The sequence below is a fragment of the Penicillium chrysogenum genome (assembly GCF_028827035.1).
Source record: "Penicillium chrysogenum strain IBT 35668 chromosome Unknown utg000001l_segment0_segment0, whole genome shotgun sequence".
NCBI lineage: Eukaryota > Fungi > Ascomycota > Eurotiomycetes > Eurotiales > Aspergillaceae > Penicillium > Penicillium chrysogenum.
The window spans coordinates 2,432,674-2,460,216 of NW_026622749.1; the positions used below are offsets into that span (position 1 = coordinate 2,432,674).

At 48.6% G+C, this 27,543-nt stretch overlaps 15 protein-coding genes across 15 annotated transcripts; 8 read left to right on the forward strand and 7 right to left on the reverse strand.

Moving 5' to 3' along the window:
* Positions 1–142: 142 nt before the first annotated feature.
* Positions 143–2,851, reverse strand: N7489_000976 (uncharacterized protein; the record flags this gene model as incomplete). Its single annotated transcript, XM_056706731.1, has 5 exons — positions 143–401; positions 456–605; positions 660–739; positions 794–2,662; positions 2,732–2,851. The coding sequence occupies 5 exons, from the start codon at positions 2,849–2,851 to the stop codon at positions 143–145; spliced, it is 2,478 nt and encodes an 825-aa protein (XP_056571033.1).
* Positions 2,852–3,145: 294 nt separating this feature from the next.
* spb1 (rRNA methyltransferase spb1) lies at positions 3,146–5,771 on the forward strand (the record flags this gene model as incomplete). The annotated part of the gene is made up of 5 exons (XM_056706732.1): positions 3,146–3,163; positions 3,216–3,365; positions 3,424–4,022; positions 4,085–5,148; positions 5,212–5,771. 5 exons carry the CDS (start codon positions 3,146–3,148, stop codon positions 5,769–5,771), a joined length of 2,391 nt encoding a protein of 796 aa, XP_056571034.1.
* Positions 5,772–6,185: 414 nt separating this feature from the next.
* Positions 6,186–7,762, forward strand: dot1 (histone methyltransferase DOT1; the record flags this gene model as incomplete). The annotated part of the gene is made up of 2 exons (XM_056706733.1): positions 6,186–6,739; positions 6,799–7,762. 2 exons carry the CDS (start codon positions 6,186–6,188, stop codon positions 7,760–7,762), a joined length of 1,518 nt encoding a protein of 505 aa, XP_056571035.1.
* Positions 7,763–8,607: 845 nt separating this feature from the next.
* N7489_000979 (ATG16 family protein) lies at positions 8,608–9,380 on the reverse strand (the record flags this gene model as incomplete). The annotated part of the gene is made up of 3 exons (XM_056706734.1): positions 8,608–8,766; positions 8,857–9,233; positions 9,296–9,380. 3 exons carry the CDS (start codon positions 9,378–9,380, stop codon positions 8,608–8,610), a joined length of 621 nt encoding a protein of 206 aa, XP_056571036.1.
* Positions 9,381–9,671: 291 nt separating this feature from the next.
* On the forward strand, positions 9,672–10,704 carry rab7 (Rab family GTPase YPT7; the record flags this gene model as incomplete). The annotated part of the gene is made up of 6 exons (XM_056706735.1): positions 9,672–9,701; positions 9,790–9,843; positions 9,942–10,037; positions 10,101–10,280; positions 10,374–10,521; positions 10,595–10,704. 6 exons carry the CDS (start codon positions 9,672–9,674, stop codon positions 10,702–10,704), a joined length of 618 nt encoding a protein of 205 aa, XP_056571037.1.
* Positions 10,705–11,448: 744 nt separating this feature from the next.
* N7489_000981 (DMT family transporter) lies at positions 11,449–13,020 on the forward strand (the record flags this gene model as incomplete). The annotated part of the gene is made up of 6 exons (XM_056706736.1): positions 11,449–11,571; positions 11,659–11,982; positions 12,035–12,040; positions 12,109–12,181; positions 12,246–12,661; positions 12,715–13,020. The coding sequence occupies 6 exons, from the start codon at positions 11,449–11,451 to the stop codon at positions 13,018–13,020; spliced, it is 1,248 nt and encodes a 415-aa protein (XP_056571038.1).
* Positions 13,021–14,666: 1,646 nt separating this feature from the next.
* N7489_000982 (PH domain-containing protein) lies at positions 14,667–15,857 on the reverse strand (the record flags this gene model as incomplete). Its single annotated transcript, XM_056706737.1, has 1 exon — positions 14,667–15,857. The coding sequence occupies one exon, from the start codon at positions 15,855–15,857 to the stop codon at positions 14,667–14,669; it is 1,191 nt and encodes a 396-aa protein (XP_056571039.1).
* A 2,028-nt stretch (positions 15,858–17,885) lies between these two features.
* Positions 17,886–19,630, forward strand: N7489_000983 (glycosyltransferase family 15 protein; the record flags this gene model as incomplete). The annotated part of the gene is made up of 5 exons (XM_056706738.1): positions 17,886–18,157; positions 18,220–18,630; positions 18,687–18,773; positions 18,828–19,233; positions 19,289–19,630. 5 exons carry the CDS (start codon positions 17,886–17,888, stop codon positions 19,628–19,630), a joined length of 1,518 nt encoding a protein of 505 aa, XP_056571040.1.
* Positions 19,631–19,698: 68 nt separating this feature from the next.
* On the reverse strand, positions 19,699–19,988 carry N7489_000984 (uncharacterized protein; the record flags this gene model as incomplete). Its single annotated transcript, XM_056706739.1, has 2 exons — positions 19,699–19,802; positions 19,865–19,988. 2 exons carry the CDS (start codon positions 19,986–19,988, stop codon positions 19,699–19,701), a joined length of 228 nt encoding a protein of 75 aa, XP_056571041.1.
* A 1,075-nt stretch (positions 19,989–21,063) lies between these two features.
* N7489_000985 (uncharacterized protein) lies at positions 21,064–21,300 on the reverse strand (the record flags this gene model as incomplete). The annotated part of the gene is made up of 1 exon (XM_056706740.1): positions 21,064–21,300. One exon carries the CDS (start codon positions 21,298–21,300, stop codon positions 21,064–21,066), a length of 237 nt encoding a protein of 78 aa, XP_056571042.1.
* An 82-nt stretch (positions 21,301–21,382) lies between these two features.
* On the reverse strand, positions 21,383–22,174 carry N7489_000986 (cytochrome b5-like heme/steroid binding domain-containing protein; the record flags this gene model as incomplete). Its single annotated transcript, XM_056706741.1, has 2 exons — positions 21,383–21,920; positions 21,981–22,174. 2 exons carry the CDS (start codon positions 22,172–22,174, stop codon positions 21,383–21,385), a joined length of 732 nt encoding a protein of 243 aa, XP_056571043.1.
* Positions 22,175–22,349: 175 nt separating this feature from the next.
* On the forward strand, positions 22,350–22,673 carry N7489_000987 (gamma-glutamylcyclotransferase family protein; the record flags this gene model as incomplete). The annotated part of the gene is made up of 1 exon (XM_056706742.1): positions 22,350–22,673. The coding sequence occupies one exon, from the start codon at positions 22,350–22,352 to the stop codon at positions 22,671–22,673; it is 324 nt and encodes a 107-aa protein (XP_056571044.1).
* Positions 22,674–22,891: 218 nt separating this feature from the next.
* Positions 22,892–23,269, reverse strand: N7489_000988 (uncharacterized protein; the record flags this gene model as incomplete). Its single annotated transcript, XM_056706743.1, has 1 exon — positions 22,892–23,269. One exon carries the CDS (start codon positions 23,267–23,269, stop codon positions 22,892–22,894), a length of 378 nt encoding a protein of 125 aa, XP_056571045.1.
* A 496-nt stretch (positions 23,270–23,765) lies between these two features.
* On the forward strand, positions 23,766–24,305 carry N7489_000989 (uncharacterized protein; the record flags this gene model as incomplete). Its single annotated transcript, XM_056706744.1, has 1 exon — positions 23,766–24,305. One exon carries the CDS (start codon positions 23,766–23,768, stop codon positions 24,303–24,305), a length of 540 nt encoding a protein of 179 aa, XP_056571046.1.
* A 626-nt stretch (positions 24,306–24,931) lies between these two features.
* N7489_000990 (uncharacterized protein) lies at positions 24,932–27,432 on the forward strand (the record flags this gene model as incomplete). Its single annotated transcript, XM_056706745.1, has 14 exons — positions 24,932–25,096; positions 25,149–25,229; positions 25,286–25,338; positions 25,412–25,493; positions 25,553–25,645; positions 25,704–25,786; positions 25,844–25,925; positions 25,981–26,338; positions 26,402–26,466; positions 26,526–26,685; positions 26,768–26,923; positions 26,984–27,194; positions 27,277–27,334; positions 27,391–27,432. 14 exons carry the CDS (start codon positions 24,932–24,934, stop codon positions 27,430–27,432), a joined length of 1,689 nt encoding a protein of 562 aa, XP_056571047.1.
* Positions 27,433–27,543: the final 111 nt, after the last annotated feature.

Genomic DNA, 27,543 nt, shown 5'->3' on the forward strand with positions numbered 1-27,543 from the left:
ATGTCATGATTGTGTTTGTGTGCAGTCTGCCAGCAAATGCTTAAAAGACCTCGGGAGAACGTGTATTTTCATGTCTAACGAACCGCTAAAATCAAGTCTCCATATGAGCAAATACTTTCTAATTCTTGACTAACAAGCCTAGCTAAAGCTTAGACCGGATACCTTCTAATCTAAACTTGACATCTTTCAGGACCTTGCTGGAAGGTTTCCAGTCGTCGAATTGCCTGAGCAATTCCATGGTCTCGTCGTGCAGCTCCCGGCGGACATATTCTTCTTCCAGCAGACCGCGCATGGCGAAGGGGAGAATATAGGGGTTTGGCGTGACGGAGCTGCTGGCTCGCTTGACGCTGAGCGCTGAGTCTGCGACGGAAGAAGTCTCGAGTGCGAATTCTATGGCCATGCTGGGGGAACGATGTCAGCTTGGATGTGCGTGGGGATTCATGGCGGTTACATACAAGTACACGGCTTCATCGTCGTACAGTCGAGAATGTCCCTCCCCCGAGTATAGACTGCCTGCTAACGGGGTGCTTAGTTCGCGGATTAGACCATGGTCTGAGATACCAAGGTTGCGAAGCTTGAGCGCAAAGCCAACTAGATGAGAAAGGCTGCTTGATATTAGCTTCGTCGGTCGAGATGGGGTGCGTCGGCGGTTTGCTTACAAGCTTGGGGCGTGGACTCGGCCATCCACGAAGACAGCGCGGTAGACGTAAGGGTGGGCGACGGGCGAGAAAAGGGAGGACTGGACGCGATTTAGCAATTTTATAGATGCCTGAATATCAATATATGTACTTACCTCCAGTGAAACGAGCTGGTCGTCGATACTTCCGATGTATGAGATGCGAACACCAAACTCAAGAGCACATTTAAGAGCAGCTTCGTACTCTTTCGAGACCTTGCTGAAAGGCAGTGCAAACTCGAACAGCTCTCCAGCCGACCCACTGATCCATCGAGAGCGATAATCCGGGAAGGGGCCGAGGTTCACACCTGCCATAGCGCAGATGCCGACTCGTTTACCGTCAAGACAGCCGAATTGTATCAACTTTGCAACCAGCATAATAGTTACTGGCACACCTTGACTGTGACATGCGAACATGACGAAATCAGCCTTGCGGATCTCCTCCATCCAATTCAGAAGCAGCTTCCACAGGAGGTCCACTCGCTCTGTAATGCGACCTTCTCCTTCCAATGCGATCTTTTCAATATCGCAAGAGTAGCCGTGGCTCTCGGTGTACTTCCGGATGGCATCTGCTGCCATTTTAGAGAACCGGATGGATGTGCCCGTGGGCTGTCCGAGAACACTTCGAATGAAAGGGGCGGGAAAGTATCCATGAACACCAATAGCCAAAGCGCGTCTCACATGCAGCGGATCTCTGACCCTGCTGACGTGCCTAACCTCTGGTCCTTTTCCATAGTGTAGGAGCCGACCGAGACTTTGCAAGATGGAGGGCGATTGCTCAAACGCGTAGGTTTCTTCAAACTTCGGCAGTACTTGATTGGGGAGAATCTGCTGTAATTGTTTTGAGGCGGTGATGTCAGCCGGTCGAGATTCAGTAGACGGCATAGATGTAGCAGTGTCTTCAGTGGACCCACATCCGTCTTTGAGACGGTTATCCTTTGGGGGCTTGACTTTGACACTGCCTTTCTGGGTTATCTTGATATTTGAATCTGTATCTGGTTCAAGTGCTGTATGTTTTGATGGCGATTTCGGTCCCTTTGATGCCTCAACAGCTTCGCCTTCTTGCGGTTTATTGGAGGGTCCATCTTTGTTTGGATCTTTGGACCAGAACGACCAGCCAGACGATCTCGTAGTCCCAATTGGGGTCGGGGATCCGCCAGTTCGTTCTGCTGGCTCATCTGGGGGATCTCGCGGTGCCATGTTTGTGCCAGGTGGCTCGGCGGAATTGAAATTCGCGGAAGGGGATATCGTGAATTCTGTAGATGGTGGGCCTTCTTGCTTGTTCGGTGTATTTGTACCATACCACATCTGAAGCCACGATCGCTTCTGAGACATGGGGGTAACTTCAACAGTATCTTTGGTCTGCTCTGGTTCTGGTCGCAGCTCTTCCTCCCGTGCTGTATGGTCGTTCACGGTAGGTTGAGCACCTTGCTCGGCCATTTGGTTTTCGGCCAACGGATTCCCCACTGCTTGTGGAGATTCTGGGACATTTGCAGGACTTTCAGATGTGGTCAATGGTCTATAGATCCATGAGAGCCAACCACTAGATTGTTCGGGGCCCTCCGCAGATCCCGCATGCAATATGCTAGGATCGGCCTTAGGGGTAACCTGCTGTTCCTTGGCTGGCTCCTCTAGCGGCTTGGTATCACTTTCGTCGGGTAATTCCTTATCGGGTTTTGCCCGTTCTACAGCCCTGGAATCTTCAGTATTGGCGGCGGCCGTAGTGGAAGCCGAACCATCCGATGCAATGTTGACTCGGGTGGTGGTAGCGTCAGCGGGCAGAGACCTCGACGAGGCGCCCGCTTTTCGCGTGAGTTGAATGGAAGGATGTCGATTCTTTGTTGGGGTATCAAGAAGAGAAGCCGATGGGTTTGTGACGTTCGATGCTACAGATTTGGCAGCTGAAATGCTCTCACGGGCAACCTCGGTAACTGGGGCTGCTTTCGACACTCTCGCAATGGAAGACCAGGACCCGGGGTACCAGCTCTATATAGACGGTAGATTTATCAGTAAACATGACAAAAGGACTGGTTATTTTGGTCACAAAGAGCTTACGGCATTGTACCCTCGTGATTGGGAGTCTGAGCGGTCTCGGCCATCACCGCTCAGTTTAGCCGACGAGTCCACGGGGGAGGGGCTGGTCTTCACTCTCTTGCGAGATCCCTTGGGCGTCATGGAGGTAGGGTGAAAACATCAGGTCTATAGTTAAATGGTCAAACCCAAGTGACAAAGCATCTACAAAGCGCCACAAGTGACTGGGGGGTGCCTGAGTGATATCACGTCACATGTCTGGCACTGACTCTTGGCCTCAGGCAACAAACTGGAGAACCCGCTCAAAGGCGGTGAGCGATAAGTATTGCAACTTTTTTTTCTCGGGTTCTCTTCATAAGAAAAAAGTATACATTCGTTCTATTTCCCCGGTCATTTTAAAAGAAGTTTCTGGTCTATTCAGACCAGCTTCCATTCAAAATGGCGATCCAGAAAAAGGTACTTTTTATTTATCTCACCTTGCGTCGATTCACGTACTGACTATTTGCAGCATGGAAAAGGTCGTTTGGATAAGTGGTATCGGCTTGCCAAAGAGAAGGGTTACAGAGCTCGTGCCGCGTTCAAGTTGATCCAATTGAACCAGAAGTATGGATTCTTGGAGAAAAGCAGAGTTTGTATCGATCTTTGCGCTGCACCTGGTGTAAGTATCCTCAAATAGCACCTAATATCCCAAAAGTCTTTCTCTAACGGCTGAGCAGTCATGGTGTCAAGTCGCTGCAGAGTACATGCCCTCGCAAAGTCTTATCATTGGTGTCGATCTGTCCCCCATCAAACCAATTCCTCGAGCCATTACATTCCAGAGCGATATCACAACGGACAAGTGTCGCGCAACGATTCGATCTCACATAAAGCACTGGAAAGCAGACGTCGTGCTTCACGATGGTGCCCCCAACGTTGGTTCCGCGTGGGTTCAGGATGCCTTCTCCCAGGCAGAACTAGTTTTGGAGTCCCTGAGACTGGCTACTGATTTCTTGGGCGAGGGCGGAACCTTCGTTACTAAGGTCTTCCGGTCCAAGGATTACAACCCTCTGCTGTGGGTTTTCAAGCAGCTGTTCAATTCCGTCGAGGCAACCAAGCCTCCTTCGTCCCGAAATGTCTCTGCCGAAATTTTCGTCGTTTGCCGCGGATACAAGGCCCCCAAGCGCATTGACCCAAAGTTCCTCGACCCGAAGCACGTCTTCGCTGAACTGGCGGCTCCCACTCCCAACTACGAAGCGAAGGTTTTCAACCCGGAGAAAAGAAGCGCAAGCGTGAAGGTTACGAAGAGGGAGATTACACCCAGCACAAGGAGCTCCCAGTGACGGAGTTCATCAACACTATGGATCCCATCTCTATCTTGGGTGCCTACAACAAACTTAGCTTCCAGCAACCACCAGGTGGGGATCTTGCGTTGTCTACACTGGACCGTTTGGAGGAAACAACAGATGAGATCCGAACTTGCTGTGAGGATCTGAAGGTCCTTGGCAAAAAGGAGTTCCGCAATTTGCTCAGATGGCGTATCAAGTGTCGCGAGAAGTTCGGACTTGTCATCAAAAAGAAGCCAACCCAAGAAGGCGAGGCAGAGGAAGTGGCCGAGGTGGCCCCTATGGACGAAGAACTGCAGATCCAGGAAGATTTGATCCGCATGAGAGAGCAGCAGACCGCCAAGGGCAAGAAGGAAAGACGCAAGGAGAATGAAAAGAAGCGCAAGGATATCATCCGAATGCAGATGAACATGACCACCCCCACAGACATTGGTATGGAGCAGCTTGGTATGGGAGGCGAAGACTCCACGTTCACTCTGAGACGCATTGACCGAGAGAATAAGAGAGATGCGGTTGTCAATGCTCGTGATCTTCCCGCCGAGAGCGAAAGTGAAGAAGAAGATGAGTCTGAAACCGAAGAGAGCGACGACGAGGAAGACCGCCTCGAAAGGGAGCTCGACAACATGTACGAGCAGTACACTGGCCGCATGGAGGACAAAGACTCGAAATTGCGTGCCAAGAAGACACGCAAGCAATACGAGGTTGACGAATGGGAAGGCTTTTCTGACAGGGAGAAAGGCAGCAGTGATGAGGAAGAGGAGGATGATGATAAAACTGCCACTACAGATCAAGCACTTCAGGCTAAGAAGCTTTCAAACAATGCCTCCTTGTTCTTCGATCAAGATATCTTCCAAGGGCTAGAAGAGGGCGAGGAGGAAGAAGAAGAGGCAAAGGAAGAGGAGGCGGAGGAGGAAGAGGAAGAAAGTGACAACATCTTTGCGATGGATGAAGATGAGGAGGAAGAGGAGGAGACTCCTGCCCCCAAGAAAAAGAACAATAAGGACGCAAAGAAGAATGAAAAGAAGAACGAAAAGAAGAACTCCGACTGGGTCGACGAGTCCGATGAGAGCGAGGCAGAGGCAGAAGGAAAAGATCCACTGAAAGCAAATGGCCAGCTGGGTAAGTTGCAGTTGATGCCAAACATGAATGAAGTTCTAGCTAACATTTGTTCCTCCCCTACAGACATCGACATCATTACCGCAGAAGCCATGGCCCTTGCGCAGTCGATGGCTACTGGAGAAAAGAAGTCGACCGACATTGTTGACGACGGCTTCAACCGATTTGCCTTCCGCGACGTGGATGGCCTTCCCGAATGGTTCCTTGACGATGAGGGCAAGCACAGCAAGCCTGTCCGGCCCGTTACCAAGGCCGCCGCCGCCGCTATCAGAGAAAAGTTGCGTGCCATCAATGCACGCCCGATCAAGAAGGTGATGGAGGCCCAGGGACGCAAGAAGTACAAGGCGGCTCAAAGATTGGAGAAACTGCGCAAGAAGTCAGCGCTTCTGGCAGAGGACGATGCTCTCAGCGAGCGGGACAAGGCCGGTGCCATTGCGAGATTGATGAGCAGGGCAACCAAGAAGAAGCCCAAGCAGGAAGTCAAGCTTGTGGTTGCCAAGGGTCCCAATCGTGGTATCTCTGGCCGTCCTAAGGGTGTCAAGGGCAAGTACAAGATTGTTGATGCTCGTATGAAGAAGGATGTTCGCGCGGAGAAGAGACTGGCGAAGAAGAAGTCCAAGAAATAGAGAGTGTGTTCATAGTTGAAATGTTTGAATCAGTCAATTTACATAGCAAAAATAATTATGATACCCCAGGGTTCATTCTTCCACAAGTACGATCTCAGATTATATTTCAAAAATCCAGAAGTTGGCAGTCTGATGATGTTGAATTTAACAACATGTAGACCCATGTAGACAGCTACCTAGGTATAGTAGAAGACATGAGGCTATAGACAAAAGCGCCAAGGAATGCCAAGGAACGCGGGATCGCGTGGTTTCCCCAGTGGCGCCTTAATCGATAAGCCCTTCTTCTCTTTTCTTTTCTTCAACATCTTCCACCTTGCATTGTACTTCTTACATTCATTTGACTGGTTTTTATTGCATACCTTACATAGATTATTTTCTTTCTGCATTAGTTTGTTTATATCTATCCCTATCCACATGGGCTTTTTCGACCACCTTCAAAAAGGAGGGGCCGGGGCCTTCTCTCTACAGCCAAAGAAGGCGCAAATTCGCAAGGTTGTGCAGACTCGACCTGCAGCTCCTACCCGATCGGTCACACAACCCTCGGAGACTCGGTCACCTCGAGTCCCGTCCTCGACGGAGCGGAACCGGAAGGCGCAGACGTTGAAATCTCGATCGGTCTCCAGTGACCTGGAAGCACGCTCGGCAAAACGACTGAGTACTCCGTCGCGCATTCGAAAAAGGCCGACACCCGAACAACGACTCTCGAGCGATGATGACGCGAGCGATAGTGAGGCCTCCTTTGAAGTTCACAAACGCGCGAGGACCAGCGCCAGCGCTGAACCCGACCCGGAGCGGCGTCTCCGCTCGGTGAAGGCCTTTTCGGAAGAAGGATCTCGCCCGTTTAAAATGATACATGCCGCGGATATATCGTCCGGTCCGAAGGCCGGCAAGTTCAAGCCCGCCTTCGGTGCCGAGGGCAAGCCCAAAGAGATTCTCCTGCAATATCCCAGTGCCTCGCAACAGGAGAGGTATGTTTGATTAGCCTATTCATTTATGGTTGCAGATGTGCTAATTTTTGCTCGGTCAGATATGACTCCGTGGTTCCCCGCGAAAATGACGAATTCCGACCTATTGACGACATTGTTCAGGTAATCGAAACAGTCTCCGAGAATTACATACCTAGTGAGGAGGCGGATCAATTCAACAACGAGACGACCGGGATCAAGCGCCGATTACGCCGGGCCCTGGCTGTGACATCCGAGACCCAATTTCGGGAAGCTGTCGACGATTACAATAAGGCTATCCAGCGGTTAAGGAGCAACGGACGTCTTGCGAAGCATTTGGATGCGACACAGCGTATTGGTTTACCTTGGGTGGAAAGAATCCTCACTCAAATTTACTCGCGCACGGTATCCCCTCAAGTGGAGTCCCTCCGGCAATACGAGAATGGCACGGACAACGTTTACGGAGAACTTCTCCCTCGCTTTATCAGCACAATCTTCAAAGAAACCAAGCTCAAATCGGGACATGTCTTTGTCGATCTTGGCTCGGGAGTAGGTAATGTCGTTCTTCAGGCGGCACTCGAGGTTGGCTGTGAGAGTTGGGGTTGCGAGATGATGTCAAACGCATGTGATTTGGCAGATTTGCAGCAATCCGAGTTCAAGGCCAGATGCCGGCTGTGGGGGATTGCCCCAGGCAAAACTCATCTTGTCCGAGGCGACTTTCTTGAGCAGGAGAGTATCACCAATGTCTTGAAGCGGGCTGATGTGGTGCTCATCAACAACCAGGCTTTCACCCCGCAACTGAACAATGAGCTGATCAACCACTTTTTGGATATGAAAGAAGGCTGCAAAATTGTCTCGCTCAAGTCTTTTGTTCCAGCTGGCCACAAAATCCAATCTCGCAACCTGAACTCTCCGATCAATCTCCTCAAGGTCCAGCAGAAGAATTACTGGTCGAACAACGTGAGCTGGACCGACGTTGGCGGTACATATTTCATTGCCACTAAAGACAGCTCTCGCCTGAGAGCCTTCATTGATAATATGTCATAGTCTTCAATGGCTACTTGGCTTGGTATCTTGGCATGGACATGGCACATAGACTTTTTTCGTTTTTGGCACTTTTGTACATTAGATTGTCCATTCTTGGATATACTTTCCCATGAATTTTTGTATGATACCATTTTTTTTTAACAATCTGACCTGTACGAAACGAATGGTCTCTTCAAGATCAGGCCTTTAAGGTGCGGAGCTTCAGCCTTGCCATTGCTCAATATCGGATCGGAACTACAGAGTGTAAACATTCCATTGGGCATGCCAGCAATTATCACACCGTAGACCAGCTACGATTGACCTTGCCTCTGCGGAGATCAAACGCGGTTTTGCGTATGTCTGATCTATGAGGGTCACTACATGGCGAAGTGTAAATGATGACTTTCTGCTTACTATCGTACAATTCCACCAATTCTACATAATATTTTTTTCATAGCATTATGTTTTAGGTGTATCATAACTGCAAGAGGCCATGATTCGGTCCCGCTGTCAGTGCGGACATCTGCGCTTCATGCTATCTTTACCAGCGAGGACATGAAGTCCAGGATACGCTCAACTGCATCTATACCGCTTCCACTGTCCGGATTGGTTCTTCTTCCATATACAGAAGGAATGAGTGCACAAGCATATTGGAATCCCCGTTGGCAGCATTGCAACCGGGACTTAGTGGAAGGATCAGCAATATTTGATTGGAAAACATGATCATGTATTTAGCGTTTTCACAATTCATCTAAGTGACTAACTACATACGTATCATCATAATTCAAGATCTAAATGTCACAAAAGCTATGCTCCAATCCATTCTAGCAACCTGGCCCTTTCACCTGCTCGTGTATTGCGACTAGTTAGGAATATTTTGATGCATCGTTCATAGCCTCGGCTTCTTGACCCATCCTGGCCATCCAACGATCAACCAAGTCTTGGTTCTCTTTCTTTAGTCGTGTTGATCGTTCTTCAGCCATATTCAGCTGAAGATTTAGTGTTGCCAGTTCATCTTGGAAATCCTGCGGAAATGCACATAATTCATGTTAGCCACTTTCCCTCACCCACCCTTGCGTGATTGGAAAGCCTATATAAATATCAAAATAGCCTACCTCTAGCAGCTTGGCCTTCCCTTTCAGCTCCGCATCTCTGTCTTTCAGTCGTAGCTTTAGATGGGCCCTCTCGCTTTCCAAATTGTTGATTTGTCGACCGTCTCGCGAACTCTTCTTGCGAAGTAATTCCACTTCTGTATTCACTCGGTTCAAGCGATCTTGTAATTCTGAGCGGGATCGCTGTGCCTCGGACAAGTCTGCACGGGTGGCATTGAGAAGATCGGTCGGGGTAGAATCTGGCTCAGCCGATCGTTGCTTTCTGGGCGGTGCCACTATAGGGGATGGAATAGTGGGTTGAGCTTCACCTTGTGCTGTTGCGGGACTGGCGCATTTTGCTGGTGTTGCTAGTTTGCTGGTACGATCTGCAAGCTGGGTATCTAGATTTGGTAAATGATGTCAGTCGCAATCGCGCAACAAAGAGCATCGATGATAGACTCACAGGCATCATACAGATTAGTATTTGCTTTCTCTCGTTGATCTCGGACTGTCAGGGCAGCCAAGTACTCCTCCCTCCAGTGGGCCATAAGCCTTCCCAAGCAAATGGGGATGTACCTGAATGGGATGAAGTGGAGTTGGCTGCCGCTCCGGGAACGAGATGCAGTGCTAATCGTTATCAATTGTCCACCGCCCGCTCCACCGCCCTCTCTTCATGCATCATCGAACTCGGCTGCAACCCGACCCCAACTCTCCAACTTACTTGTCTTTATCTGTTCTATAAAGGCTTAACGAAGACTGATTATAGGTCTTTGCTTAATAGTGATTTTTTTGTTTATCCCTGAAGCATTTACACTCGGTTACTAAGCTAATTCTCAGCCATGGCGTCAAGGAAGAAGGTCCTCCTCAAGGTACAATCTCCGCACCTATTCCTTGTGATGAGCTCTGAAACCTTCAAAAAATGGGCCTTTGCTGACTTCGGCCTTTTTGGAAACTTAGGTTATCATCCTTGGTGACAGTGGTGTGGGAAAAACAAGTTTGATGAACCAATATGTCCGTTCAACCTCGCCCTCAACCAGCGCTCTGCGGCTGTAGCGCCATCGCTCACGGATACATATAACCGCTAACACGCAACTTTTTGAGATGAATAGGTCAATAAGAAGTTCAGTGGAAGCTACAAGGCCACTATCGGAGCCGATTTCCTTACAAAGGAAGTTCTCGTCGACGACCGACTGGTGACAATGCAGGTAAGGAGCTGATGACCCTAGCACAATCGTGATGAGGGGCAATAACTGACCCGAAGATGTCAGATCTGGGATACTGCAGGCCAAGAACGGTTCCAGTCTTTGGGAGTCGCCTTCTACCGCGGAGCCGACTGCTGCGTCCTAGTCTACGATGTGAACAACTCCAAGAGTTTCGAGGCTCTCGACAGCTGGCGGGATGAGTTTTTGATCCAGGCAAGCCCGAGAGACCCAGAGAGCTTCCCATTCGTAAGTGGCGTTCCCGCATTCCTTTTCCTTATCTAGTGTGCCGCAGCAGCAGGCGAAAATGTTATGTTGGTCCGTGCTGATGGTCATATGCAGGTTGTCATCGGTAACAAGATCGATGTAGAGGAGAACAAGCGTATGATCTCCTCAAAACGGGCCATGACTTTCTGCCAGTCGAAGGGTAATATTCCCTACTTCGAGACCAGCGCCAAGGAAGCTGTCAACGTCGAGCAGGCATTTGAAGGTGAGTTAAATTCCACTGCCTAGCTGCCTTGCCCAAAAACTGTTCCCTTTCAAAGTTGCTAATCACTATTTAGTTATCGCACGGAGTGCGCTTGCCCAGGAAGAGGCTGAGGAATTCAGCGGTGAATTCAGCGATCCAATCAACATCCATCTAGACAATGACCGTGATGGATGTGCCTGTTGATATACCCTTCCGATTCCCATGATGTTCCAGCGACCTATTTCCTTTTGTCTTTCCTTTTTCCTACTACTATCTGGTTGGTCTCCGGTCCTGAGTCTGTAGAGAAGACCACGGGGTTTTGCTTTGGATGACCTTGCCATTCCCCCGGTGTCTTGTAGATGTCTTTGTTTCAATTTTGGAATTCGCCTGAGAGAAAAACATCTTACTCAAACCTTCCTCAGTTTTTTATGCAGACAATGTCTTTGTTGGGCTTAATGCAATACCTTCATTTTTCCGTAATAGGCAGTTGAAGGCATATTTTATCGAAGTAAATCCAGTACCGTCAGATGACCCGTCATCACCAGGGCACTTTACTGCTGGCATGTGCACTTATCACATGTGTCTCATGGTAATTACTACCATAAATGTACGGAGTAAATAACAGCGCAATCAATTAATATCGGCGAGTACATTTCTCCCCACCCGGACCCTTATCTCGCGAATGCTTGGCATAGCCCCCGTGTTCTCTTCATATCTTTAGGCAGGAAGTCTCGTGACACTCGTTTGCTCCTGCACTGGAGATTTTCGCTCATTGTGTTTCAGATGACAGCAGTCCGACTGATACTCCGTCCAACTCGGCATCCCCGGCTGCAAACGTAGCGATTGCGACATCGGCGACACGAGGTTCCTGACCACCTGGGCAGTATTACGGAGTACACCTCGACGAGTCGCGCGGATTTACCTCCTCTCACAAGCAACTATAACACCATGAGCTCGGCCACAAGCGAGCGACCCGGCATGATGCCACTGGGAATAGGGCGGCGAACATTAGGAATCATACTACTCCTGGTGGTGGTTGTGCTATGGACAACGTCGAATTTCCTTGGAAGTGTATGTGTGCCCCTTTGCTGAAAACTCATACCGCAGAACATATATATTGTTGCAAACATTTGGCTAATTACATCGAATGCTATCCAGACCATCTTTGCCGACAGAACCTACCCGAAACCTTTCTTCGTAACTTATACGAATACCTCCATGTTTATGATGCCCCTCCTTATTATTGTCGCTCGTCGCACATGGGGTCTTTGGCGCAACGGGAAACTCTCTCAGATTACTTCGCTGAGAAGCTTCTTGAATCATTTGGATTCGCATGACCCCAAGGCCGAAGAGGAGAGCATGCTGCGCAGCGGCTCCGATGAAGAGGGTGGGCCATTTTCACGGGAGAGACAGGATGCTACAGGTGGAAAGCTAGGTCTCAAAGCAACAGCTAAACTCAGTATTCAGTTTTGTCTTCTCTGGGTAAGCATACAATCTTGATTGGATATATGATCAACTGGCTAACCTATCATAGTTTACTGTATGTCGTACACCTCACGATGTTAAATTGTATGTTGCAAGTGAACTAACGGGAATTCCTTTGGATAGGCAAATTACTTCGCCATGGGGTGCCTCCAATTCACCACAGTCGGAAGCACAACCATTTTGACTTCCACCAGTGGTACGGATTCCCTCCCCTATCTATATATGTTCAAAATCTGGTATACTCACCCTCACTCTTCTAGGTGTATGGACCATGGTTTTCGGGGCCCTGTTCCGTGTTGAGAAATTCACTATGCGCAAATTCATGGGTGTCATGGCTTCTCTGATTGGCATTATCCTGATTTCGCGTGTAGATCTCTCCAAGCCAGACGCAGGCGAGGGTGCAGATAGTAGTGAGGGTTCATTTCCACACAAATCCTCGGGAGAGATTGCTCTTGGCGATGCCATGGCGGCGTTTAGCGCCATCCTGTACGGTCTTTATACCGTCGTGATGAAGAAGCAAGTTGGCGACGAATCCCGGGTAAACATGCCCCTGTTCTTTGGACTGGTTGGATTTTTCAACATTATCTTCCTGTGGCCCGGTTTCTTCGTCATGCATTGGACTGGAATGGAGCCCTTCTCTATGCCCGAAACGTCGCGAGTGTGGTCAATCATTCTGGTACGACTCTGGCCCTCTTTTGATTATTATTTGACTAACCTCGCGCCCATCAGAGTAACGCGTTCGCATCATTTGTCTCTGACATTGCTTGGGCTTACGCCATGCTTCTTACCACGCCGCTTATCGTGACTGTCGGGCTGAGTATGACCATCCCGCTTTCCTTGATTGGCCAGATGGTCCTTCAGTCACAATACTCCAGCCCTCTGTACTGGGTTGGAGCAGCTATCGTGTTCTTGTCGTTCTTGGTTGTGCAACACGAGAGCAAGCCTCAGGACGATCTCACCACTAGTGATGGAGCAGGCAGGTCCTTCTCCGGCGAGTATAACAGCATTCCTGTTGAAGAAGAGGAAATGCGTTAGTAAGACCTTGGGAAGGTTTTGTATTTATGGCTACACATTGTAGCTTGTTCACATAACAATTTTGGTGGCTTCCCCAGCTACCCTTCGCTAGCTAAAGGGCTGGTACCTCTAATATAGAGTATAGAATCATTCATCGACATTGTCATTAACTCTACTTCCGCGCTTGCATTTCGGTGACATCTCCGCAAACCTTGTCATCCGATTGTAGATGGATGATTTGCTGAGCCCTGGTCAGCTCAGAAGGAATCACAAATCTGATCTTTCGCATTTGAGATTGAGTGGTTTCAGCCAAGGCCGGTCAAAAAGCTTGGCTTGACCGTGATAAGCCTTGTGATATATAGTCACGCCTTAGGGCCAACGGATACCTGCCTACATATGTAGGGATATACGCGCGGTTTGGCTAAACATCCCGAGTAATTACAAATGCAAACTTGGATTGCGGTATCTTCATAGTAACTTCAATGTTCGGTATATATATCCACATACATTGGTTCACTACTCCTACGGACATCACGTCTCTCAAGTTTGAGACTTTGATTTCCAAAGCCACCGTATTAGCTACGATCCTACATTCATATAGTTTAAGACAACACCACTAAAAGAGCGGAGTAAGAATATGATATGACCGTGGCAGAGAAGCCAAAACAAACAAAATGACCTTTTATAGAGCGGTCGTCCTTCGCCCATTGTCCCCCGCGAGCGTGGAGCATAAATGGCGAGGTTGAACTGGTATATTTCGGTTTCCTCACTTCTTAGTTGGGGCTCTTTTTTCCAAAGGATATGAGCGCAGCGAGGCAAACATTATAGGGGAAAGGGGTGGAGGAAGGCTGGATATATGTAGCTTTAACACATTTGAACCCCCGTTATCACCTATATATAGCCCGGCGTGACGCCGTCGCGAATCATTACCTGTGTGCATGAATGTCTCCCTGGGCGCTTACGGGTGGTATTATAACCTAACATTAGAGCACCCACCAAGCTTCTCACGAGAGGTTGCGCCACTGCGCTAGTCTTCATTCCTTGGCACCATGCATTGCATATGTACTCGAGCCATTGTATGAACCAAGCTACGGTGACAGCGCTTCGTCGAATTAAACAATATCATGCGCACAGGTAGATACGGGAGAACGGCATAGGGCTTTCTCATAGGAAATTTGGAGTGTTTCTCATCCATATTATATATTATGCACTAGGGGACTACGGCCTGAAGTAATGTGATACATAATAGGTGCTCAATATAGACACTGAAATGGAATAAGACAGATAACAGACAAGGGAGAATGTCAGACTCGACAGTGAGAGGCATGCCTAATGAGAATGCATCGCCTCGATGAATGAAATCAAGAGATAAGTGTGTTGGAGAAATGGAAGGTAGGGGAAAAAAAAGCTGAATAGCTTGATGGAAAAGAACTCCCCTTCGCAAGTGAACTGCACGAAGGTACTAACGCCAATCCGTTCCTTAAAGAATCCGAAGCTCGAGATGAGTAGTCAAACCGAGATCACCAACCTGGGTATATTGAAAGAAAAGAAAAGAAAAAGATAAGATATGAAGAAAAAAGGGTCGCTGTGATGCAGGGAAAATGAAGCGAAGGGAATGGGAATAGGTAGAGTAATAAAACAGGCTCTACTCCGTAGAGCGAGGGGCATTATACAGAAGTGCCCAGACCGGGATCCAATCTCCTGCGCGCAGCGAGAATGCTCTTCAGTGAGCCCAGCCAGCGCGCGAGGGACTCTTCGTCTGGAGCGCAAAGTCGATAGGTCTTTTCTTCGGCGATGATCTGCATGCAGAACGTCTTTGATCTCGATAAAGGATCCACTTCTGCGGCATCAAATACTTGAGACATGGGGATGATCTTGATGGCAGCGTACTCCGCTTCATCCTTGTAGAAGGCTAGACTCTTTGGCCGAAGCACAATCCAGAGTCGTTTCCACTGGCGCACGGTCCCCTGGATGCGCAGCCCCTGCAGGTACCCCTGACAGATGACCCGCTCTGGGTCACGCAGGATGCCCAGGTCTGTTTGTTTGGCGGTCTCTCGGGGCAGAGATGCTGACGGCCGGGGTGCTAGTTTATCCTCTGGTGCTGAAACGGACAGTGAATGGATAGAGGGCATAGATCGTAGGTGAGTGTTGCGTGCTGGTCCAGGTCCATCGGAGAACTCTGAATATGAGGTCATTTCGTTGCCGGAGTAATCTTGGATGTAAGGGAGTCTCTGGGTATTTTTGCTGCGTGGGGACAGGGGATGGCGTGGTTCGGGAGAGCTGGCGCGACCAGTGTGATCTAACTCGGAGTGATCGGTGGTCTCGTCAACGAGCTGTTTATGGATGGCGGGGGGTTCGCGCTTTCTGGTCAAAGCCAGAAAGGCTTGCTCGTCCTCGTCGCCCGGGGTCTCGGCGCGAATGCGATCGATCCAGTCCTCAGCATCGCGTTCGCTCAGGGCTTCGAAGCGGTAATTCGTGGATGGAGTAAAGACACCGAAAACATGGCGCCGGGTCGATCGCGGAGACTTGACGGGCGCGACGGCGGTCACTTCAGACAGGGAAATGGAGACTCGGAGGCGGGTGGTTTCCTCGTCCTTGTATACGGAAAGGAGATTCGGTCGGAGGACGAGGTAGGCTGGTTTCCATGAGGCGCGAAAGACATGTTTGTGTTTGACTCGGCGACAGACTCTCCCTGTCTTCAAGACTCGATCGAATTCGAAGCTTCCATTCTCGTTGACTGGCGAAAAGGGATCGAAATTTCCACTGTTGCGAGGCCCTCGGAAATGAGATGGGCCAGATTCGGGGACTTTGATCACGGGGGTTTTGCCCTCAGAAAATGAGGGCCTCGTCGTATTCATGTTGAGGTATGATAGAAGGGAAGAAATGAAAAATAGGGGGGAACCCCACGGTGATAACTCCATATAGTTATGCGGGAGTGTGATGATGGGATGACGGATGATCTTGGCCGGAACCAAGCCTTCTGACCCTTTGGCTTCTCAACAAGTTAGGATCTACAATGTGCATGGGAAATTATATGACTTTGATATGCAAAGATATCTTGTGCTTAAGTATGTTCTGGAAATCTGTTTTCTTCGAGTAACCATGCACACGAGCAATAATAGGACCTTGTATACGTAGTCCTATGTACTGCGTACTATATAGGTTGGAAGCACTAGGTACCCTGGATTTAGATATGTTTCGGAAGTGATATAGGAGAAGGATGAAAATAATAGACTCACTCGTATACAGCTATACAACATAGATACCGAGAACAATTATAGGAACATACATGTAGCAATGGTGTTCACTATGAAAATCAAACCCGTCCCAGGGTCCAGACCTTGGAGACCCATAAGAGGATAATTAAATTTGCAATTTGATTTAGATTGAAAACAGAATTACATACAATAACCGTATTTTACAAAACGTGCAGATCTTACAAGATCGGCATCCTGAACGAAGGACGGTACATATCTGGATGTATACAGTACCTCCCTTCATGCCCTTGCCAGCATGAAATGTCATGTACTGGGTACTTAAGCGATGCAATAATAGACACATTATAAGAGGCTGAATGCGAACGGATGACAGGGTCAGACGCCCTCAACAATTATTACAGACACTACTTTCGGGCCTAACGGCCTGAAAAAGTTTGGACCCTCGATCGTCATGCGCTAATTCTACAGATTGTATTGGCTGCTCCGTACTCCGGTACATTGAACCAGGTGAGACAAGTCGTCTCAGGAGGGCTCTGGGGTTTGAAGTTATCCCGGATCAACCGTGGAATGATGTGAAAGATTTTGAACAACTGATACATTCCAGAAACCCCAAGTATCCATGGCCGTAGTCATTGCCAATGGCGTATATTTATATGTGTCATTGCCCCATAAGGCCGATGGTGGATCAAGTGGGCTATGTACAATAAACTGTACAGAGTATCATGGGATGTTTTTCTTTAACCAGGTACAAGAGTTTGTACAAAGTACAAAGTACACAAGCACAAGCATAGTCCCAGCAGACGGGATCAAAATGATCACACAGAAGCATACAGAAGCTTTCTTCGTTTGGGGCTAGTACGGAGTACAAGTGGTACTAACTAGTAGTACTACCGTTTAGAATCACTTGGCTAGACCATGCCATGAGAAGCCAATCAGATTCTGAAAGAACAAAGGAGACCCGGGGATGTAAGAGAACATCAACTCCACGTAAACCTCAAAAGGGAATATGTAAAGAACGAGAGGCGAACGAGGCCAAAACATTTTAAAATGTTAGAAGCAAAGAGGCCAGTACGGAGTACAATTCGCACAAAAAGTAAAGATTACAATTAAAATACCATACAATACTGGTTATAGCGCCACTCCACAGTAACCCAGGGGTAAAATAACCGTCTCAGGGTGACAACTGAGAGGCCACCGGACTTCGCCAAGACCAGGGAGGCGCAAGCAACCTCTTGGAACCCATCCCATCTTCCAATCCCCCATTCTTCCCTCTTCCCCATCACCCTCATCCTGTTTTGATGTCCCCGATCTCTCTGTGTGCCTTGCTGTTCACAGTTGCTTGCGTTTCTCCCGACGCACTCATCTATCTACGGGACTGAGAAAGTTGGGGGACAAAAGGAGGCATTCCTCCGGCCACTCGTTTTGCTGTCATTTTCTTTTTCAATTCTCAAAGATCTTTCGACTTTCGGATCTTCCCGTGATCCCATACGGTCTGAATACGGTTTGGTCGTGTGCTCACCTCCTTTCTTCCCGTTTAAGAAGCAATTCTCCTCTGATCACACCCCCGACACAATTTCTCCGCTATCTCCCTAACGGCCCCCGTGCTGTCGCTTCGGCCTGACAGCTGACCTCTACCGTTCTTCGTGTGGTCTCACGACAATCGCACCGATGAGCTTCATCCAACGCATCACGAAGAGGCTGCCTAGTGCGCCGAGTCTGCCGTTGGAAGATGCTCCAAACGAGAAGGGCCGCCTCCATCCTAGATTCGCCTTTTTCCGACGGAGGATTCGTCTAAAGGGCAACTCATCTATTTCTATACCGCTGGGTCTTGTTTTACTATTTCCATGTCTTGTAATTGTGTTTATTCTGCTCCTCTTTGTCCGACATCCTACCTCTCCCGGGGGGATCCTAATTCCAGCGGGCACTCCGCCTTCTATCCGGTTCGTCTTCCCATGTCAATCGGTGGTCGTGTGTGCGATAGCTAACCTTGCGCGTTTTACAGAAAAATCAGCGAAAAACATGATAAAGTCTTTGCTACGGGCTGTATGCCTATTGAGCCCGAGGAAATTGCAAAGGCTCCCCGCGCCAATGCCGCCTTCGTCGTCCTTGCTAGAAATAAGGAGTTGGATGGTGTGATCGAATCGCTCAAGTCCATTGAGAGACACTTCAACCGGTGGTGGCACTACCCCTATGTGTTCCTCAACGATGGCGACTTCGACGAGGAGTTCAAGGCAACGGTCAAGAACTACACCAGCGCGGAAGTCGAATTTGGCAAGATTGACAACACCATGTGGGGATTCCCTGATTGGGTTGACCATGAGGTTGCCAAAGAGGGCATCAGGAAGCAGGGTGACGCTGCCATCATGTACGGTGGAATGGAAAGCTACCACCACATGTGTCGGTTCTACTCAGGGTCAGTCTTCAATAGCGAATTGGGAGGCTTGGATTATAAAGCTAACTCTGCGATAGACACTTCTACAAGCACCCTCTTCTGATGAAGTACGAGTGGTACTGGCGTTTGGAGCCCGAGATCAAATACTTCTGCGACATCACCTAGTAAGATACCCACTGTTGCATATTTTTCTGGTCAATCTGCTGACTTGTTACTAGTGATCCATTCCTCAAGATGGCCGAGGCAAACAAGACCTACGGCTTCACAATTGCAGTGAAAGAGCTTCGCGAGACTGTCCCCAACATCTTCCGGTATGCGGCTGCTTACAAGCGCAAAAACAACCTCAAGTCCAAGGGTCTGTGGGAGATGTTCCTGGAGCAGCCAGCGCAACCAGAAACCCCCGAAGAGAACAAGCAGGACAAACTGCCAGATGAAATCCTGCAGACCGACCCCGGTGACAACAACCTGAAGGACGTGGACCCAGAGGCCATGGAAGGCGAGAGCTACAACATGTGCCATTTCTGGAGCAACTTCGAGATTGCCCGTCTGGATTGGTTCCGCAGCAAGGAGTATGAAGACTTCTTCACTATGATGGACAGAAGTGGAGGATTTTGGAATGAGCGGGTATGTTATATTCTGTCTTTGAACTCTGCCAGGGGATCTTTACTGACTGTACTAGTGGGGTGATGCTCCTATTCACTCCCTCGCTGCCGGTGCTCTCCTCGCCCCTAGCGATATTCATTACTTCCGTGACTTTGGCTACCGCCACACTACCATTCAGCATTGTCCCGCCAACGCCCCAGCCCGCCAACTTGCCCGTATTCCTTACCTCGAGATGACTACCGATGACGAGAAGAAACGGATCGAGGAAGACGAGTACTGGGCGAACCCTGACCCGGTCAAGGAGAACGGTGTGGGTTGCCGATGCCGCTGCGACACTGACATTGTCGATGTTGAGGGCAAGCAAGGTAGCTGTCTCAATGAATGGGTGGATGTGGCAGGTGGCTGGGCCTCGCCATAGATCTTGACGCTGAAGCCGTAATGCTCAATGCTCGCCACATCTCCCTGCGTCTCCTTCCCCCTGTCTTTTTATTCGGCTGTGTGCATCTCTTGGGTTCGCCCTTGAGTTTCCAGCTTCAGCCTGCATGTTATGTTGGTCATGGGGTTTCCTTTCTGGGCGGCGTTCGGCGGATCTGCAATTTTTTTTAAATCAGAAGATGGTGTCACCATTTTCATCATCACTGTTGACACATACATGAAGCATGTTGTGCCACTGAGTCTGGCTGTTGTGATCCGTCTCTTGGTTGCATTTGGAAGAGAACATGTGCATCGTCGGCAGTGGAACATTGGTACCGTACCTTGTGGGATTCCGGGGCCATCTCGGATGGTCTTGACAACCCTTATATCCAATGTTTTCTCTACGTTCCTTCGCTATATCCTCTGTTCTACCAGGAGCACAGCTTCCTCTCGGTGGTAGGAGACCATTGATCCGGGGGCTGGGAGCAAACCCCAAAGCACCTCCCGCCGTCTACTTTGACGTCTCTTCCCCCTTTATTGTCACCTTCCCAATCGGCCACTTCTCCCCCAGCTGCTTTTTCCCCCTTCCCGTCCCCGTCTGCGCAGTTTTTGTGGTTGTCTTCCAGCATGCATTCATGAAATGTACATACCTTTCCTCTCTCTCCTCACCCATCCTTGAATCCGTGGCATACATCCACGGATTGTTTTCTCGCATTGCCCACCCTTGACCCTCGCAAATACCAGATCGAGCATGGTTGTCTATAGAGTATGGGATAATCACCAGGTCAATTACGTGAAGAATGATATCAGTATAATGCACTTTATTTCTTCGGATTTTACTATGGCCTGAATATTAAAAGATGTGAAATTTACCTACATATGTAGGTAGCTGTGCTAGTCATAGCTTGTAAGTTCATTACTACGTATTACCTCAAGGGGTATACTACCTAGGTAGGATCTTGTGCTCAAGGTTTCGGTTGACAGTACGCAAGTCCCTTATGGTCCTTTCTCCGTTGCAAGCTCGTGGCCTCGAATCTTCTTAAGAGGGCCGTCAGAATTACACTGCCAATCTACATAGCTCTTTCGTCTTCAATTAGTAGACGGAAGCATAACCAAGTTGAACTGTCTATAGACCTCGAGTAGCCGTCTCAGATCGCCACTAAAAGCACACCTAATACGGTACACATCTGCAGCCGAATCCAAGTAGTTGAATTGCCGGTAGGACTGCTACACAATGAATTCGTATTATACTATTGGTATCCAGCCACAGAGCGTAATTTAGAGGGTATCTGACCAGTGATGTTCGTCTCGCCAAAAGACTTAGCAATAAAAAAACGCAGAGAGTATGAAAGCATCGTCAAGTTCATCACTTCTATATCCTGCAACATTAGACAAGAATTCATTTCCCAAGGACTATCAATTGACTTGCTACTCTACTTAATGTGCCCACAATAGGTTCAAGCCGACTTTGCTCAGAATATATGAATCCATGGTCTTGAAAGTCCCAAGCACCATTGCAGCAAGCTCCTTTACTTCAGTCAACCGACTCAAGTCCTTGTGCAGCATGTCTAGCGCCATTGCATAGTCCAAGAAACAAGTTGCAGTGCCTAGGCCTGTCTCTGGCACACCAAGGCCGACCACTTGCGCACGAATATCACTCAGATCAAGCTTCATATCCAACTTGGCAATACTATCGAGCAGGGAGCCCAAAAGCGTCGCCAAAACTGGCACATGCTCATTCCGAAGCCTATTCTTTTCAGTGAGTCTCCGGTTCGTCCAGAATGGTAAGTTTCCCATTCAACAACTGGAAATTCCCCCGCTGCACGTTTTCCATTTCAGCTGCCTTTTGACCAAGGTCGACGGCGGCCATGTAAACCTCTTCTGCATTTGAGGAGGCGAATTTCGGATTTTCCAGCGACCCTATCCGATAGCTTTCCATTTTATTTCGGATCGAAGCATTCGTGAAATGACCGACTGCCTTCAAGCTGTCGGTAACATTTTGACCACTGCACAACGCAATCATAGTATCTCCTCCTGGATGCCTATGCATGAATGCGCTCGCCTCGTATACACTCCCCTTGGCCGAAAACCAATATCCAGTTTCTTCCGAGTTATGTTTTATGAGCTGCGACATAAAGAATTTGTTGGAGCTGGGTTCGGGATCCAGAATGTGTTCATCTGGGTCGAGACATCTGCGTTCTAGACGTGTCTTTTCCAATTTCTGATCGACCTCATGCCAGGGCTCGGTCTTGCGCTTGTGACCTAGACCGTTGATAGTTGTACTTCGACCGATCCTAAACGAGACAGCGAGGCACGGGGCGTACTGGGATGACGTAGTCTTACGAGTTACCTACCTACCGTGGCTGCGGATGGGTCCCAAGGTATATACACACGGACATGTACTTGCAACACTCCACCAATCTCCTTCCTTCCCCTCCCTCGCCAAGGCACTATCATCATCATTCGCTTTCCTTGATCCTCGCCCCGTCGAGATCTTCGTTGACACAATGCGCAACACCCGTCCGTCTCCTATGGCCCGCAAGTTCATTCGCTACAACGCCTTAGCAGACCCGCCAAGGCCGTCGTTGTTGCCCTTATCTGACAATTCTGCTGAGAATTCCTGACCTCAAGACCCTATCCGAGACGAATATTGCTTCTTCTACGGGACATTGATGGATCCAGATATATTATCCAAAGTCTTAGGATCGTCAAAACCACCACCTATGATGCGCCCTGCTAGGATTGTTGGTTACGAAATCAAACTTTGGGGCCCATACCCTGCTCTCCTCGATAAACCACTTAATCCAGTCGATGGAATGGTGTGTGGCCTCTTATCGCCGACGCAACTTGATCGACTTGCCGCCTACGAAACGGATAAATATCATCTTCAAGCTTGCTTGATTAACGTTCTGAATGATGATGGTAGCACCGAGAAAACCATCGAGGGAGTTACTTTTATGTGGAATGGTCCACAGGATGAGCTTCGGGAGGGTACTTTTGACCTGAAACAATGGGGCAAGGACAGACAACTACGTGAATTGGACTGAGAATTACAGAAATGTCTAAGTTGGTTATTCGATGCTTTACATTGTCGTGATGGTCCCGGTGCTCCACCATTGCCCCACCTCCCGCCTATCCCACCGCTATCCCATCGCTATCCCATCGCTATCCCATCGCTATCCCATATCCCATCGATATCCCAAATCTTCACTATCGGGATCCCAGTCCATACCTGCAATATATCTGCTTATACTCACGTTTAAGGTTACTCAGCCTCCGACTTATTCTGTTCAACCTGTCGCTCTATCCGTCGGGATTTCGATGACCCCTTTCCAATGTCACGTTCCCGGGTGTGGCCTAAGCTATCGACGGAAGGAACATCTGACCCGACATGCCAACAGCCACTTCCAAACAAAGTGCTTCGAATGCTCCTTCTGTGATCGCGTGTTCGCCAGGAATGACACGCTGCGGCAACATGTCCGTACTCAACATAAAACCAGAGAGCTACAATACTCCCGGGCGATTCAAGCTTGTACCTATTGTCGCTCACGACGGTCAAGATGCGACGGACAGTCTCCCTGCGGCGTGTGCTTTCAGCGAGGGATTGAATGTTCTTATACCCAAAACTCACGAAGTCAGGCATTAGTGCAAAGCAGGTCTCGAAATCCCCGCACAAGCCCTATACCTTCAGTAGAACAGGACTATCCATATTCGTTTCGTTCTCCTCCGGCACAAACAGGGGGTCTTATCCAGCACTCGGAAAGTATTGAAAATAGCCCATGTAGAGCTGCGCCGTTTGTCCAGGCTTATTTCGACAAATTTCACCCAAAATGGCCATTTTTGCACCCAGCGACATTCGATCCTGATAATGAGCCACCCTTCCTTGTTCAATCAGTGGTCATGGTGGGCTCATGGGCAATGATGGAAATCAATACGCAACAGACCGCGAAAGACCTGCACAAAAGACTGACGTCGTCGATATACGAGCAAAGAGTTAGTTCAGCCTCTTCTTCTATCTCTCCACATTTTCCTTCTTGTTGTTAAATATACACTAGGGAAAATGGGCCGTATCGAATCACCATGCCAAGCCACACTCGCAACATCATGAAATATCCTCATCTGGTCCCGCACCCTGGCCAATGGCAACATACCAAGGAATCTTGTTACACCTCATCTTCTCCCTCCTCCAAAACCACGACCCGTCAGATCTGCAATTGACTCAAGTTCTCCCCGAGATCCCCTCTCAGCTTCTCGTTTCTCTCGTGCACAGCTGTCTGAAGCGACGCATGTTCTTCTATCCCTCAATACTGGCTCAATTCAAACAAGGAATTGATCCCGATGTTTTCGTCTGGCTTGGTATCGAGGAAGTCAAGCGTTTTAACTTGTCCTTGTACAGGGTATGCAGGCATGCCCGGGTATACGACACTAGACTCTTGGAAGATGCGCCCAGCTCTAGCCCTCGGCGTGGACCACGATCACCGGGTGGAAGTCTTCTTTCCCTGACAGACCTGCAATTTGCTGTGCCTGACAGTGATGAGCTCTGGCATGCTACTTCGGACTTGGCCGTGAAAATTGCAGGAAGCGAAGCCGCGTATGCCAATGATAACATTGAAGATAAGTGGATTTCTCAGACTGCGCGAGTGTTGCAGCCTCATGATCAACAGTTTCAGTGGATATAACGATATTTCAATTGCAAGGGCGTCGTGCATATACATACGTCTTTCACTTAAAGTTGGTCATTAATGGCAGTAGATATGTGTTTCCTCCTGAGATCGAAAGGCTAAATATCAAATATATCCAATTTTCCTCAACCGTGTATTTCAATGGTGTATTTTGCCAATTCTCAACATATGTAGATATCTAAACTAGAGCCACCTCACTTTTGCGCCTTGAAGAATTATTTCCATCTCTGGGGTAGCGGTAATCCAAATGGGATGCCCTGCATTGTTCAGGTACAATATTCCGTCGCTATCCCAGAGGCATCCCATCATGGCTGCGAATTCGTTTGCTTGACAGAAATTAGCATTCGGTATCCCAAAGGAATCACGTTCTAGCCGCTGGTTGGTTGAGCGGTATCCCATCGTCATCCCAGATTGTAAATTCCAGGTCTACTTTCATCCCATGTTATTTACGCATAGCTTTAGTCATGGCTTTAATTAGGAAGATCATGTCCAGGTCAATAGAATTCTTCTATAAAAGGCGACCGTATCCAATAGTCTAGAGAACCTCCATATGTATCTCTCTCGCAATCTTTCTCTGCAGAACAGCATCGATTGAGTCACATAACTCTGCACGACCAATTGCAATGACTGAACACCTCAAAGGAGATGGTGGTGGGTCGGGGACTAAGCACGCTCTTGTTAAGGCCGACACCCCCAGCCCTATCATGTCCCAGTTCAGCATGAAGCACGCCGAGTCTTCTGGTACGGAGGAGATGAAAGAGGAAGTGAGAGCCATTACCGGGTTCAAGGTCCGTTAAATCGATCGGAGTTTGCTTTCATAGCTAATATTAAAAAAACCAGTGGATTTTGGTTGTGATTGCTATCTTGTCCAGTCATATGCTCTTCGCTCTCGACAATACTGTTGTGGCTAATATTCAACCGGTCAGTACTTTCTCATTACAATAACGAGTACCTAACGCTAAAGTCCGAATCATCAGGCTATTGTAGCGCAATACAATGAAGCTGGTCGGATCTCATGGCTCTCTGTCGGGTAGGACTCCTATCCTCCTATTATATTCGGATTAACATATAGAATGTTTCTCACCGGTCTATTCTCTTTGCAGATTTACTCTTTGCTCGTCTGCAACAGTGCTTCCTTGGTCGAAGGTCTACGCGACTTACAATGCTAAATGGCTTTATATTGGGGTAAGTTGATGAGCTCTGGTTATCCCATGCGAGATAGAACATCTCTGACCTTTGTATAGTGCGTCATCCTATTTATGGCAGGCTCTGCTCTGTGTGGAGGTGCTCCAAACATGAATGCTATGATCATTGGTAGAGCAATGGCTGGTGCTGGAGTAAGTGAATGTTGCTCTAATTAGTTCTTGCAACCCTAAATACTCACGAGGTTCGCAGGGAAGTGGCATGTACTTCGGCGTCTTGACGCAGTTGTCCGTCAACACGACGGTGTCTGAGCGTCCTTTCTATATTGGATTGACGTACGTAACCTGCCCTTTGGCTCAATATACCTACTGATTATCTTCCATTTTGTATAGTGCTGTCTCATGGGGTATCGGAACAGTCACAGGTCCGGCCATTGGAGGCGCATTCGCTGAAAGTGCCGCCACTTGGCGTTGGGTATGTTCTCGACAACTTTGGAAAAAAGAAATTATACTTCACTAACTATACCTAGGCCTTCTACATCAACCTTGTGATTGGAGCAGTCTTCGCTCCGGTGTATGTCCTTCTTCTACCTTCGTTCGAGCCCCTCCCAAATGCCACCTCTAAGGAAAAGGTAATGAATATCGACTGGGTCGGCAGCGTCCTTTTTATTGGCGCCTTAACAACACTGATCATGGGCATTGACTTTGGAGGTGTGGAATGGCAATGGGGCAACGGCCAGTCAATTGCGCTCTTTGTAGTGTCAGGGGTGCTCTTCATCGTGTTTGGGGTACAGCAGACCTTCTTTATATCTTGCAATGAGCAAACCCGACTGTTCCCAATTCACTTCCTCAAGAGACGGTCCCTTCTGCTTTTGTTTATTCTTAACAGTGAGTCAGGCCCGGCCATGAATTTCCTTTGTTTTGCTCTACTAACTCATACCCTCTATCCAGCGAGTGCCAGCAGTGGGCTGTTTATTGCGGTTTATTACATCCCATTGTTTTTCCAGTTCACACAGGTCAGGATAACCATTTCAATATACTTGCAGAAGTTATAAGAGAGCTAACACTGTCACAGGGCGATACGGCCGTCAAGACGTCATTGCGTCTTCTGCCTTTCGTGTTGGTCCTTATCTTCACAATCATCGCCAACGGCCACATGATGTCCAGATTTGGTTACTATATTCCATGGTATTTCTTCGGTGCTCTTTTTGAGCTCATTGCCGCTGTGTTAATGTGTACGTTTCCTAAAATTAGCCCTTATCCCCGTTGAAAATCCGCGGCGTGCATAAACTTTATGCTAATTGAGACTCAAATTAGACCGCGTCAAAGCCGACACATCCGCCAGCGCGATCTATGGATACACGGCTCTGATGGCGTTGGGGGTTGGTGCCTACAACCAGGCAGGTTACAGTGTGGTGCAGGCAAAGGTGCCGAAAGCTGAGATCCCATGGGCCTTGGGATTCATGATGGTTTGTAAGTGAACCCCAGTTCATCCATTCCTTCTTTACCTTTAACTAATGTTCAATAAAACAGCCCAACTAGGGGGCATTGTCTTGGCCTTGGGTATTGCCGGTGCTATCTTCGTCAATAAGGCAACAGAGGAACTTCTACAGTTGCTTCCAGATGCTAATCCTGCCGATGTCAAGAACTCCATCACGGGAATGTCTAGTGGGTTTTTTAAGACCCTGACGGAGCCGCAGCAGGCCGCAGCTCTTGATATTATTGTTTCGGCCATTGATGATGTGTAGGTCTCTCTTCTTTGCTTGAACAACTTATTGGTCAGCAGCGCCTAGTGACTCACTCGATTGCTAATCTTTCCTTTCTAGATATGTTCTCCTAATCGTTGCCGGTGCGCTCGGTGTCCTCCTCTCGCTGTTCCTGAAGGTGGGTTCTGTCCGTCATGATCTTACCACAAGTAGCACTGACGACCTTTTATCTAGCGTGAGAAACTGTTTATGGAAGCGGCAGCCGGTGGTGCCTAGAAGATATTTCAGAGAGATTCATCTGCTGCCATACCCCAAAATTGTCTATTTCTGGCAGAGGAGTTCCTACGACTATAGAGCAACTAGATTCTCATGGCTCTGTTTTAGTTC